This window comes from Bactrocera tryoni, chromosome 1, assembly GCF_016617805.1.
Source record: "Bactrocera tryoni isolate S06 chromosome 1, CSIRO_BtryS06_freeze2, whole genome shotgun sequence".
NCBI lineage: Eukaryota > Metazoa > Arthropoda > Insecta > Diptera > Tephritidae > Bactrocera > Bactrocera tryoni.
The window spans coordinates 6,418,574-6,432,767 of record NC_052499.1 but is presented as its reverse complement, the minus strand read 5'-3'; the positions used below and the strand labels follow the sequence as shown (position 1 = coordinate 6,432,767).

General features: G+C 37.1%; 1 protein-coding gene across 2 annotated transcripts in view; it reads left to right on the top strand.

Moving 5' to 3' along the window:
• Window positions 1–14,194, top strand: part of LOC120782671 (unconventional myosin-XVIIIa) — a 126,856-nt gene that overhangs the window by 6,623 nt on the left and 106,039 nt on the right. For both annotated transcript variants that reach the window (XM_040115053.1, XM_040115054.1), the window contains exons 2-5: window positions 7,384–8,000; window positions 8,069–8,386; window positions 9,178–10,032; window positions 10,091–10,249. In XM_040115053.1, coding sequence (XP_039970987.1) covers window positions 7,830–8,000; window positions 8,069–8,386; window positions 9,178–10,032; window positions 10,091–10,249 — 1,503 coding nt within the window. In that variant the 5' untranslated portion in view covers window positions 7,384–7,829. The remainder of the gene's footprint in view (window positions 1–7,383; window positions 8,001–8,068; window positions 8,387–9,177; window positions 10,033–10,090; window positions 10,250–14,194) is intronic.

Genomic DNA, 14,194 nt, shown 5'->3' with positions numbered 1-14,194 from the left:
TTCTTATACCACCCTAATACCGTCATACGATATTTACTTAACATAATTGAATTTTGATTAATTTTATTTATTCTTTTTTTACTACACCCAGTTATCGCTGTGCTTCTCACCTCTCTCTCTCTCTCTCTCTGTGTAGCATTTGCTATTACTAAGCACTTATGTATGTGCCTGCAAGTTTTTACAATTTGTTTGTAATTACAATCTGCGATGGTGTGGTGATATGAAATTCTAATATGTCAAATGTGCGGCGAAACCGGATCCAAGCGCACAGTACCAGCTGGAGTTGTATGACCCATTAGCTGGCGGGGCGGAGGCGTTATTGTTTATATTTAAGTGTTATTAAAGTGTCTGCGCACGTTCACAATTCGAAACAGAAATAGCGAAAGTTTCGTGTGATTTTCAATGACTAATCATTTAAATTCTTTGAAGAATTTCTTCGCTAGAAAAAGGCACGTTTTCGAAAACCCACACACTCTTCATATCATTTAACAGGTTGCTGAGGCGGCGGTTCACCACACTTTTGAAGTGATTTAGCTTTTTTCTTTTCACGAAAATTCATGGTGAGAATTCGAATTCTGATTGCCTGCCCAAGTGAAAGTATGTGACATGTAATGCCATGCTTAGACGGACGATATTTTAGGACTTTATATACTATAGGTAGTGTACTAATATTTAAAATCAGCAAATCTTTATACGATTTATTCTGTATACAGAGGGTCACACTGATAAATGGGCTCGAATGTATCAAACCATAACTCGACTTTTCGGAAACGACCTAAGTGAACATATCGAGCTGCATTTCCGTCCTCAAATCGAACAACCTATTATAGAATCTATTATTGTCGAAAGGGTGTAACCTAACTTATTATTATTATTCGTCGTAAGGCTTGTTGGAAAAACGAAAATTATTATATCGTCACCTAAAATGCAAAACAACCTACAGGGTGGCTGAAAACTAATCCTCCTATCAGAAGATACTATAAACTTTGCAACTGACCTCTAATGTCAGTTCTGTTTTGACATTTGTGTAGCGCCGCAACCGATATCCCGGGCGCCTAATCTCCCGTTTTGGCGATTTGTGCTGGCCAGCAAGATCGCCTGAGTTGACCACTCCAGACTTCTTTTTGTGGGGCTTTTTGAAGTCGCGGGTTTATGCCTCAGACTCTTGCAGCTCTTAAAGACAATGTTCGTCAAGAATGTGAGGACCTAAAGCTGGAAGTTCTGGGCAAAGTGATGGAAAATGTCATAAAAAGAGCTCAAATGACAATCAACTGTGGCGACGGCCATTTACATGATATCATATTCTCGACTTGATGTAAAAAAATTTAAAAGACCAAATAAAAATAATCCACAAGCAGAATCAAAGTTTTTCATTTTCCAAAAAACATCGGAAGGTAATTTTTGCGCCACCTGTTATAATCAAAAAAATTTAAACTGAGTGTTTTATTGATTACGATCTTCAAATTACATATATGTATATGTTCTGCTATCAGATATAACCCAGTTTTAACCAATATTTAAATTGTGTTTCACTCATGTTCCATTTTATATCGAGTTTCATTCTTTTCCCTGTAAATTTCCGAAAATGTTATTACGTTATTTTGAATTTTAGGTGACGGTATGTAGTATATGGGAGTGGGGGTAATTCGTATATACGATAAAAGGCCAACCGGAAGTTTAAAATTGTGTATTAGGTATGTGGCGTCTAAGGGATGTATGAAATGATTTTATCTAATTTTGGTAATATTATATATTATTAATGTGCAACATACAGTACCATATCTGAGGTGTTTTTACTTTGTTCTGGCAAAAGCTGGACATTCAAGGAGGAAGTGTTGACATTATTATATCTCATCTTCTTTCAAACCGTTGATGCAATAATATCTTTAATCTTACTGTATGAATTTAATCTCAATTGGGCAATGCACAATTAGGACTCCAGCATGGAAAGGTGAGCCTTGCTGCGAGCGAGGAGTTCCCTAGACCTCTTGCGATTTACCTTAGGCCAGAAGGATCTTGCGACTGCACAGTTGCTGGTAGCTACCAACTGATCTCTTAGCCGGGCGGGTAAAATATGTACGTGAGAATGTAGTTGTTTGTTAGTTCGGGTCAATTTGATCAAATGGTAGTACTCTACAAGTTACTGGATTCGACAGACTGCTGCTGGAATAACTTAAATATTGCTCCAAGTTTCTTTAAAAAGTTAAAACCATTTCTATACCCATTACAGTTATGTTCGTTTCATCATTATATTATTATGTATGAATTACCACAAGTCAATTAGCTCGTGAGCAGGGTTGTAATATGGATTGTAATCTTATTACAGGTGGCGCCTATCAGCAGTGCCTCTGCACGACAGTCACTGCCACTCATGCAACACTTCACGCCATCATTTATGCCATCAGTTTAGTCAGTCAGTAAGCCATCACACATGTGTGGATTACAAAACATTAATTGCGTGAGATCAGCAGAAGTGTGAATCGCATGCGGCGGTGACATAACTCGCAGAATGCGCCGTTATTATTATCCAAATGATGTACAGTGCATATGTATGTATTTAGGTATATATGTAAATATAAAATAAAATAAATAATACTCTCCCTCACTCGTTCGCTTTGAATTTTTGCAAGCGGTGCATTATATCTATAATTTCTTTTTCATGGCAATAATTAAAGGTCAAGTTCATTTATATAAGTATGTAGCAACATTTTATTTGTCATAATGTAAAAAAAGTAAAAACAGAAAATGCTGAATATAAAAACTTAGCGTCTGCGATGATGATTTCGTTGACTGTGTTGCTCACATGGACAGTCGAGAAAGCGGGGAAATATGCGATATTGTAAAATTATACAAAAATGTGGACATTACAATTATAATATTTACATATGTACATTTTATATGCATCATAACTCTTGAGTGAAATATGTTGATATTATAAAACAAGTTAGATTTTCAAACGGAACTAGTCAACCAAGAAACTTTATTCTAATCTTTTCTGTTAGTATGTAAGTATGTATGGTACATATCTTTATAAATTCTGATTCAAATATAATAACTCATTAGTAAAATGTTTTGAACTTCTTATAGATGTACATATGTACATATAAGTCTGATATTTTTGCACTAGCTTACGGAGTATTTTTTTAATTTATCAGTTTTCAGTTCAGAAACTGTAATTGAATTGAAGTTAAAAAAATTTTTTCGGGCTATTATAATACGGCAGCTACATTTGTAAATCAGTATTTTTTAAAACGGTACATTTTCAGTTCGAAACTTATTTTTTCAGACAAGTTCATTTTAGTTTTGCAAACTCCAAATGTAAAAAAAAAATATTTTTCGAACTCATATAATTTAAAATCGGAAAATTTCTTTGTATTGATTGTACTTCTCGGAAAGACCATTGCCAGGTCGGAAACTCTAGTACTTCTTCTTTTTTAATTTCGTAGAAAAAGCTTACACGGTTATAGTCGAGTTAACAACTGCGTGCCAGTCGTTTCTTCTTTTCGCAAGGTGGCGCCAATTGAAGATTCCAAGCGAAGCCAGGTCCTTCTCCGCCTGGTCCCTCCAACGGAGTGGAGGTCTTCTTCTTACTCTGCATCCCCGGCGGGTACTGCGTCGAATACTTTCGGAGCTGGAGTGTTTGCGTGCTGTCTTTTAATTTGCTGAACTATGTATGTCAATGTCGTCGTATATCTTATGCAGCTCATCGTTCCATCGAACTCAATTGCCTACTCAATCCGAAGTGGCACCTGTTGGCAAGGGTTATCCTTCGTTGGATTTCGAGGCTGCTGCTGTTGCTGTTAGTACTGGTTCCAAGATAAATGAAATTATCTACGACTTCGTGTTATGACTGTCAACAGTGACGTGGAAGCCTAGTCGCGAATTCGACGACTATTAGTTTGATGACAATAGATATTTCGTCTTGCCCTCGTTCACAACCAGACCCATTTGCTTCGTTTGCTTATCCATTCTGGAGAAAGCAGAACTGACGACGCGGTTGTTGCGTCCACTGATATCACTATCCTCGGCATACATCAGCAGCTGTACACTCTTAAAGAAGATGGATGGTACGTTCTCTATTTAGTTCTGCAGCTCAAAATATTTTTCCACAAGCGCGACACGACATAGCAGCACGACAGTGAACTGTAAATGGCGTCGTGAATCCTTTTACATGAACATTTGTAAGAAGGCAGCGACAAAACAATGGCCGGCATGTAGACAAGACAACACAGCAGTCAATTTTGCATGTACACAATTTCGTTGTGGCCATACTAATAACTTTCACTTCAATGAAATTTTATTATTTTGTTCAAAGTGCAATTTTTTATGCAAAAATAAGTAAATAGGTAAATTTATTTGTTTTTAATTATCAATTGTTATTACAAATGATATAACAGAGCTATTGTATGCTTTATTTGTAAAAATAACATCAGGTTTGTTAGAACTTTGAATAATTTTACATTTTATATACTTATTAGTGGCATCACTCCTCTCTACTGTCAACTTTACTGTCGTCCTACTGTCGTTGGCAAATATAAGAATATTTTGAAGTAAGCGAGAGCGACAACTGCCCGCCTGCAGTCGTGAAGTCGTGCAGCTGTCTAAATAACTGTGTCCATTAGAACGTGTGTATTTTAATATTTGACAGATGTCGCTTGCAGTCTGTCGCGCTCTATGTGTTCAGCACTTTGCTGTCATTACCGTTGTAAAAATTTCTTGCATTGCTCTTACTTCCACTAACATAATGTATGTACATACATACTATATATACATATGCACTTGCATATATGGAATCACATTGTTCTCCTGTCTTCTACACATTTTTCTTTCTCAGATGCAATTGCCTGTCGAAGATGTGGTTTCTGACAATTTTGAAGGGGTCAAACCACACAATGAGTTGAGCAGCAATTGCGCTTCAAACCAATAGTTGTAGTTAAAAGTAAACTTAATTGGTTGAGGAAAAGTTGTGCACACTTTCCGTTGATTGGTAAATCTACTAGAATTTATTTGAAAAGTAATGACGAAAGAAAGCTTGTACGGGCAGGGATGGATTTTCAGCACACGTTTATGGGTTTAACGGTGATTGCAGTAGTTGGTAGTTGGTGTTAGTGAATGGTGTTGGTAGAATTAATGAACAATTTGATGTCAGTTTAATAATAAATAAGCAAGAGGTAAATACTGTACAATAATATTTAGAGGGTTGCAAAGAGTCTCTTTTTAACAGAAGATGCTGACTTTAAGTTTACTCGTATGTGCTTAATTTCGGATAGATCTGCTAATTGTCGTCCATGGTAGAAAATTTTCAACTTCAAATACCCATAGACCTTTTAAATCAGTTGCAAATTTTTCCTTCAGATTTTTAGTTACCAAATTGAAAAGAAGCTTTACCGAAAAGTACTAGAGTTTCCGAACTGAAAAAGGCCTTTTTTACTCCTTGACTTCTAGAATGTTGCAAATTAGTAGTTGAAATTTTTTGTTCAAAAGCTTCGGTAATCCTTAAAATCTATTGATTTGATTGCACTGAGATTATTTTCTTCAGGTACTTTTGGATGATAATTAAATGGTAGGTATTTAGTTAAATCTATTTAGTCTTAAATGAAAGGAAAATGACGTGATGCTGAAAAGTTTGCCACACTCCATTTCTTTCCGCCTTCCTCGTCCTCACATGTTATTGAAAGCCCGTTTTCATGCAATATCTTCGAGTGCTTCACGCACATCCATTTTCCACTAAGGTTCATGTTTTTATATTGGCTTTGATGTTGTTGCTCCTTTCGATTTTCGCTCTTCTCATTGATGTCGTTGTTGTTGTCGCATGTTTAGTCTTTTCTTGCATGCGTTTCATGGTTATTGGAATTCATAACCAAGAGTAACATATTGGAAAATGGTTGTCTGTTGTAAGCAGCCAAGGACAATACAGAATTATTCAGATTGATGAGACAGTGGTTATCGTATCCCAGCTTGGGTGGTGAGGTTCGGGTTGTTTGTCATCAAAGTCATCTAACGGTAGGCCCAGCTTCTGACCGAGGTAATTCCTGCGAACAGTTGGGTGGTCGGTTTTTTATATTCCCGACAATTTGTGTTCATATCACTCTGTTATTTGTTTTTAATACTACATTTATAGGATAACAGTATTTTTTAATAAATATGTAGGCCCGACAATGGGCCCTTTTAAAAACAAGCGCGTATCTTTCGCTCGTAAGATACATATTTCTGTATATAACTACTTCCGGTCGCATTAAACACGGTCTTACCTTCTTTTCTCTTACATTCTTGCGTCTTGTTACAAATTTTCATGCGCTTGCTCTGGGATAGTCGCTCACTTTGGCCCACCGACCCATCGACCGACCTGCAACACGCCATACTTATGTATATATGTATTAGAGATTTGCGCACACTTTTTATTAGCTACATATGTGTACATATATAGACAGATCTACATTGTGTTCATTCGTGAGCCGAGTGGCTGCAAGCAGTGGTATATACTTTGTTAAATATTTTCCAGCTATTGTTTTGTCATCCTCATTATACACGAACACACCTTTGTACACATCTGATGGACTCATACTTAACGGCGTTGTGGTTATTTTGGTTATTGTTATTGCTGTTGTTATTGATACAGTTGCAGGCAGGCATGCTCGTGGGTGGAAAAGCGCCACTTAGATATGTATACACATACATAGGTTGACAAGCCACCCCTTACACTCTACTTGTCAGCTTGTTCGTATTTTGCCAACGCTTCGTGTTGTTTGTAAGTTGTTTCTTACTATTTTTTCCTCTTCATTCAATTTTCTTTTCACTTTGCTCTGCCGGGAAAATTGCACTGCACAAATCGAATTAGTTGTGTGCTTGTTCTGCAGTATCGTTGGTGGCGTGAATGTCTGGATGTCGGCAAAAAGTCAAGCCTTAGCGGTGTGTGCGCGAAAAATATGACAGTTGCGCGTATAAAAGCAACAATAACATTAAATGAAAATAATAATCGTAATTCATTCATAGACCTTAGATGGTTTAATGGGGAAAATTGCATTGCAAATGCAAAATTAATGCAAAAGTGAAATTGTATCAGTTACATCGCGTACATACATACATACATATTTATGTGCAACATTTCACCGTTTCTTTGCCAGCAAACAGTGCTGGTGTCTTGTATTGTTGCTATGTGTAATGGAAGCAGCTAGTCGCCCGGCGACAGCAAGAGTTGCCTCAGCACAGATGCAATTTCACTGTCTAGTCGCTCAGACAGCTGCTTCGCGGCGCCTCAACTGATTAGTGATAAAGAGTTGTTGATAAAATTTGTGATTAAAAGTACTCTTTAATATACAATATAATTGCCACGCCTTTAATTTGCAATTGTTAACTTTTGTTCTTCTTTTGTTCAATTTACAGTCGGTGCTAAAACTGTGTAAATACCCGAAAAAGGAAGCGGATTCTACAATCGCATGAAAATAGGAGCAATCAGCGAGCACGTACCACCCCCACATATACACAATAAAATAGAGGATAAACGCCAAGCGAAAGCAGCTGACCTTCGTGTTCGCGTGATTTCGCACCGGTCTGCTGCAAGGGCACTCTATTGATTGCCCTTCGCATGTGTCGCGTTCAGTGCAGCTTGCCGGTTGTGCCCAACTAAGCGGCACAAGCGACGTCAACACCGACCAGCAGGCAGCAAATCGAGTGCCACACACTACATACATATGTATGTGTATAAATGCATCTGTATCCATAGTTTCACAGTCTTACTTCCTCAATAGCAAATACATAATAAGTAGCAATAACTAAAATACATTAATAGAGCATATAGCTAGTGCAACACCAACAACAACAACCACAAGATGTTCAATTTCATGAAAAAGGGCGTGTCCTCGGTGAGCGGTGGCAGTGGCGGTGGTGGCGACGACGAAAAGGAACGTCGCAAACGTGAGAAGAAATTGCGTAAAGAGGCTAAAAATGCTGGCGTACTATCGGGCAGTATGAGCACTGAGGAGCTGCTCCGACTGGATGAGGTGCGCTTCCAAATATTTTAAATTTTTCATAAAAAATTATAACTTTACGTTTTTCTTTGTTTCAAAAGGTTCGTCGTTCGCTGAAAATACGCGGTCGGCGCAAAGAGAAGGAGAAATTGCCCAGCGGCATAACAGCTGATTATAGTGCAGAGTTTTTCGCCCAATTAGATATAGACCGTGCAGCGTTGAGCGCCGAATTGAGCGGCGAAGGTGATAGCATTTATGAATTGGATCGCGGCAATGAAGAAATTGAGGCATCTGTGACGACAACCATTGAGAGTCGCTATAATGGCGCTGGTGTGGGTGCTGCTGGTGCTGGCGGAGCTACTGGTGCCATGAGTATACATTCCATGCTAGCGGCCGCTGCGGCGAGTGGCAATGGAAAGGTAAAATGGATACTTATGGATGATATGTTTAGTGAGAGAAGCTATTTTAATTATGGGCAAAGTTTTTATGTTATTAATTAAAAGAAGTACGAAAAGTTTTCCAACATACAAATTATTTTTTTTAGGGAATTTGCCTTCTTTAAATCATAAAAAGGAACATTTACATAGATAACTTACACCATAGTAATATTTGTGGATCTACCTCATCAATAGCTAGCTTGACAGCTCTTGAACGTTAAAGCTTAGAGAAACCACATTGCTGAAATTTACGCGAAAAATATAGATCGGCTTTAAGAGAAGAAATAAGAGACTAACCAATATAGAGATCAAACACTATTATATCCCCAAAAATGTATTAGACCAACGAACCAAACATCAGAAGGATTATATAAAGAAAGAAGTTAAAAGACTATTCGAAACCGAACATTCTTGCATAATATGAACACTTTCCAAGCCGCAACTTTTTAATTTATGAATGTTAATCTTATCAGGAGGCTTCGACCGTCGGTTCCACCATTCTATAGTTTGTCACTATATCAAAATCGTAATTGATATTTCGATGGAAAATTCTTCTGGATATAGGAAGTTAGTTTGTTAAGTACGACCCATAAGGGTATACATATGGAATATTCTAGCAAAATAGGCCAAAATATCCAGACTAGTTGAAAACACCTTAAATTGTTTAATTAAAAACAACATTGGATTACTCTTAACTCCAAATTATTTACCTTTGTTCTCTCTAAATCCAAAACCAGTTTGAACTAACTTCAATATTTTCTTCAATATTGCAGCATCGCTCACTGCCGCCTGTGCCACCGAAACCTCCGAAGCGTGGCATACTGAAGGGTTCTCGCAGCAACATATCCAATGTACATGAAGAGATAACAATCACATCGCCCGAAGCACAGCTACTCGTAATGCGCAACACAATGCAAAACGAGTTGCCCTTCGATGGTAGTCGCAGCAATAGTATAAGTGGTGCAGCTACTGGACGCAGCAGCATGGGTGCAGTCGGTGGCGCCGGCAGTACAGGCGTTAATCCTCACACGAGCAGCGGGACCGCCTTCACCTCGGTGGAGAGTTTGCGTAGCGATGAAGGTGGTAATGCGTGTATACAACGCGCCATGACACTGCCGACGACGGCACGCTACGCACCACAACTGCCACAGCATCACAGTGCCAATTTACGTGTGATGACCTCACCCTCACCGAGCGCTGACAGTCTCACAGATACGACAAATTCTTCCTTTGCCACGCCGCCATTTTCCTTGAGTCCCGTCGGTGAATCGCAGGGTATCGATCGGTGGTCGCGTGTTCATGCATTCGAGGATGTGGAATTACCATTGCCACCGATTAAATTGGTGCAATTGCCGCCGGCGCGTGAATTAGTCATTAGGCGGCAAAAATCGCCACGCAATGACTTCGGTTTCAGTTTACGCAAAGCGATTTGCCTGGATCGCGCCGAATCGCTGACCTCGCCCACATTCAAACCGGTCATATTTGCTGAACCGGGTGCGGGTGGTGGCGCAACCGGACTGCTGCCGGGTGATCGTTTGCTTAAAGTGAACGGCACGCCGGTAAGTGAGTTGTCCCGTGAGGTGATCATTGAGATGATACGTAACAGTGGCGATTCGGTTACGGTGGAGGTGAGTGTAAAAAATTTAAGTCAGACTATATGTGCTCACATTTGTCAAATATGCGCAGGTACAACCCGTTTCGGAATTAGTGGAGCTGAGTAAACGCTGCATGCCACCACAAGGTATTGGCGTTGTCGCCAATGCTGATGATGAAGTGGATCGCGCCGCAAGGAATGCGAATTGCAATACGCTTAAGAGGAGTGCTAGCAAGCGGTTTAAACAGCAGGTAAGTGATTTTGTATTACACTTAAAGCATGAAATCTCGGGTCCTCAAATAACTTGCATTATGAAATACATCTGAGAAATGTGGGTTCAAATCCTCTCTCACCAAATGTATAAAAATTATTTAAAACGAATATTTTATCTTTAATGCTCAATCCATGGCTACTTATATGGTGAGACATCGCTGAGAGTTTATTAAAATTTCCAATATTTACTTAACATACTGTAAGGCGTCGAATGCATGTATGTATATCAGACCAATCATTTTACAGCATTATATATTGTATGGAGTTTCTAACTATCTACAACTATAACGACTATTGTGTTAGAGTTCCTTCAGAAACAAATGTAGAATTGATGGTTTAATTTATATAATTATTATTTGGAGTGAATACAAGGAGCGTTCCAAAGTAAACAGGACTTAAAAAAAAAACAGAACAAATGGGTTTTTCGGCAAAATCAATTTATTTCATTCAAAATAGTCGCCTTCTGCTTCAGCTTTTTGCACGGTCCAAAAGCATGTCGAACGAGTGTTTTAGCTCGTTGGCCGGTATGGCCGCCAGTATGCCGGTGCAAGCCTTTTGAATGGCCTCTACGTCTGCATAACGCTTTCCTTTTATGGGCAAATGCATTTTTCCGAAAAGGAAGAAGTCGCACGGTGCCATAACAGGTGAATACGGGGAGTGGTTAATGGTGAAAATGTGATTTTTGGTCAAATTATCGGTCACAAGCGTCGATCAATGAGACGGCGCATTATCGTGCAACAAACGCCAACTTTCATCTTCGCCAATATTCGGGCCGAATACGTCGAATGTTCGGTCAAAATGCGATAACTCGATATTTTGGAGATGTTCTATTCCATTTCCATGAATTTCAATGATGATTTCGGCTGATTTTGATGAATTCACGCACAGTTTCGATGGAGTTTCCGGTGATCACGGATTTTGATTGGCCCACATGTTGATCATCATTTATGTCCTCACGACCACTAATTCGACACCGTGTTCGAAATAATAGCAGTGGCATAAATAAGAATTCAAATGAAGCAAACAAAAAATCGTGTAATTGATTTTTATTATGTATGAGTTATTATTATTGTATTTAATGCACTCATATTCAAGCTTAAAAGAAATATGATTTCTTTAAATAATAAAATAAAGTTTTTCTTAAAATAAATAAAAAAGTTTGTTAATGAAAATTTCAGCTGTGATTAATAATAGCAGTATTGGGAATTTTTCATTAAAAATCAATTAATTCATTAAAATAATATAAAATAAAGTTTAAACAATTAGTATTTCGTCGAATGACCGTTGTTGGATAACACAGCTGCGCATCTCCTAGGCATGAAGTCCACCAAACGCTTGTATTTCTCGAGAGGAACGGCCTTTCACGCCTTCTTCACAGCACTCCATAATTGTTTCGTATTTGACGGATTCTTTTTCCCTACAACTGTTTTGACCTCTGCCCAAAGATTCTCAATTGGATTAAGGTCCGGTGACTGAGCCGGCCAACTCATAACCTCAACTCCGTTTAGAGCAAGCCAATTTTTTGCCAATCTGCTGGTATGTTTTCGGCCGTTATCTTGTTGATAGACCCATTACAACGCCATTTTCCATTCAGCGTGTGGTAGCATAGCCGACTCCATTATTTCAACGTACAATTTGGCATCCATGTTATCTTTAATCCAAAATAACGGGCCTATACTATAGTAAAACAAGCACCTCCATACATTGATTTTGGCACCTCAATGTTTTTCCGTCCGTGAAACATATTTAGGGTCAAATGAAGCGCTTACTGGCTTTCGTACATACTGTCGGCGTCCTCGGGAAGCAAATAAAACAATTTTTGTTTCATTGGATCACAATATGTTGCGCCATTTTTCGACTGACTAATGCAGGTGCTCTTCAAGCCACTGTTTTTATTCACAAACCACTGCTTTTATTTCGAACACAGTTGTACATACATATATACAAAACTTACGTATATATACTGTTGTTCTCAAACCAATGAAAGCGAACTTGTCTATATGTATATCTACATTCGCTTGCATAAATTGTCAAATAAATATGCTATGACATTTTAAGCTGTAATAAAAAGTGTTATAACGGCTTGTATGCTTTGGCTAATGCTTGGAAAAATGTGCGAAACGATGAGTATTAACACGAAATGCACTGCAGGAGTTCGCACGCATGCATTAAAAAAAATAATATTGTGGCACATAAATAACGGCTGACTGCTGACAGTGACAACAAGAATACGAACAACAAAAAATTTTAACTTCGGTGGCACCAAAACTATTATACCCTTCACAAAAAAAATATATACATATGTACATATACATACTTCATACAAGAACTTGATTTTGAGCGGTCAGTTTATTAGGCAGCTATATGCAAGTACGAAAATTGTATCGTTGCTGTTGACAATAAGCCGTGCCAAATTTGTTTAAGATACCTCGTCAAATGAAAAAAGTTTCCCATACCATTGGTGTCCGACGTTTCCTTTAGGTTGCTACAACTATGTGGCAAATTTAATATACCCTGTTCAGGGTATAGAAATTGCGAATTTGACAAAAATAAAAGAAAAACAGTTCGTACACACCTCTTAACAACTGATCATTTAATGCCAAAAAAGAGCAAAAAATATTCGTTAATATGTGTGCCTTCAAAGCGAATTAAGAATGAACCTTAGACAAATATTTACCCATTTGTGAACATGGATATATGTATGTGTGTATGCGTGCGTGTGTATACATATTTGTATAGATCGTAATAAAAAGGTGTTGGAGACAGGAGTGTTAAACACAAATGAATACAACAAAAATTGAAAACTTAAAGCGGCAAGAAGGTGATGTGAGCAACCAATAACTCCTTAGCCATAAATCGTATAATCTATGCTGAGTTGAATAGAGTTCCACGGGCGAAGGCGCTGTGCGTTGATGCTTGCAAATTTACTTTTTTTTTGGATTTTTTCACAGATATTGCTATAACATTGCAAAGAAGTAGCAATTTGTTTAAAAATTTGAAGTGTTTGTTGTTGTTTATTTCTATCAGCAACACTACCAATCTTATTAGAGTTAACTGCCTGGCTTAGGAATTGTGCAAAATGCGCACTAATTGAAAAAATTAATAAAAAAACAATAAAATCAAAAATGTACTGTTCTCTGCCAGCTGCAATTTATTATGCAATTACTCATTTTGTTTTGACAGTATTGATGACTACACCACACTTTGATATTGTTCTACTCATCAGCATATCAATAACTCATTTGTATGTATAATGATATGTTTGAAAAGGGAGTATGGCAAAAATTTTTGAAGCCAAGCCTATAAATTCGTGGGCGTATGCTTTGAAGTTTTTGGTTATATTCAATTTATTGTGGAATTTTTTTTAAAAACATTGAACGAAAAAAAAAAAAATAAAAGTCTAATTATTAACATTTATCATTACTTATTGAGCAGAGTATTCCAAAGACCACTTAAAACTTATTTAAATTAACTATCGATTTTAAATTTAATATTTTCATAACTCTTAAAAATTTTTATAGTTTTTATTTTTTTTTTAATAAATTAGCCTTCATTGTGATATGTATTTTGATTTCCTTTAAAAATTATTATTTTTTTTTAATTTCGATTTTTCTTTGATATTGATTTGAGATACAAATCTATTTAATTCTTTATACATATGTATGTACATATATAAAATTTAGATCTTTAGTTATGCTATTTCAATTTTCTTTACTAAATATTTAATTTATTTTATTTTGTACTTATTCTTTGTTTTTTGTAAAACAGTTAATTTATGGTAAATTTAGCAATTTAACATACATTTACAAATTTTGTTTTATTTAAATAAATTAAAGGTAGAAAAATAATTTTTTTGTTCGTTTTCTTTATAAAATTTATTTTATTTTACATACCTTTATTTAAAAAAAATATATTTCTTTAAG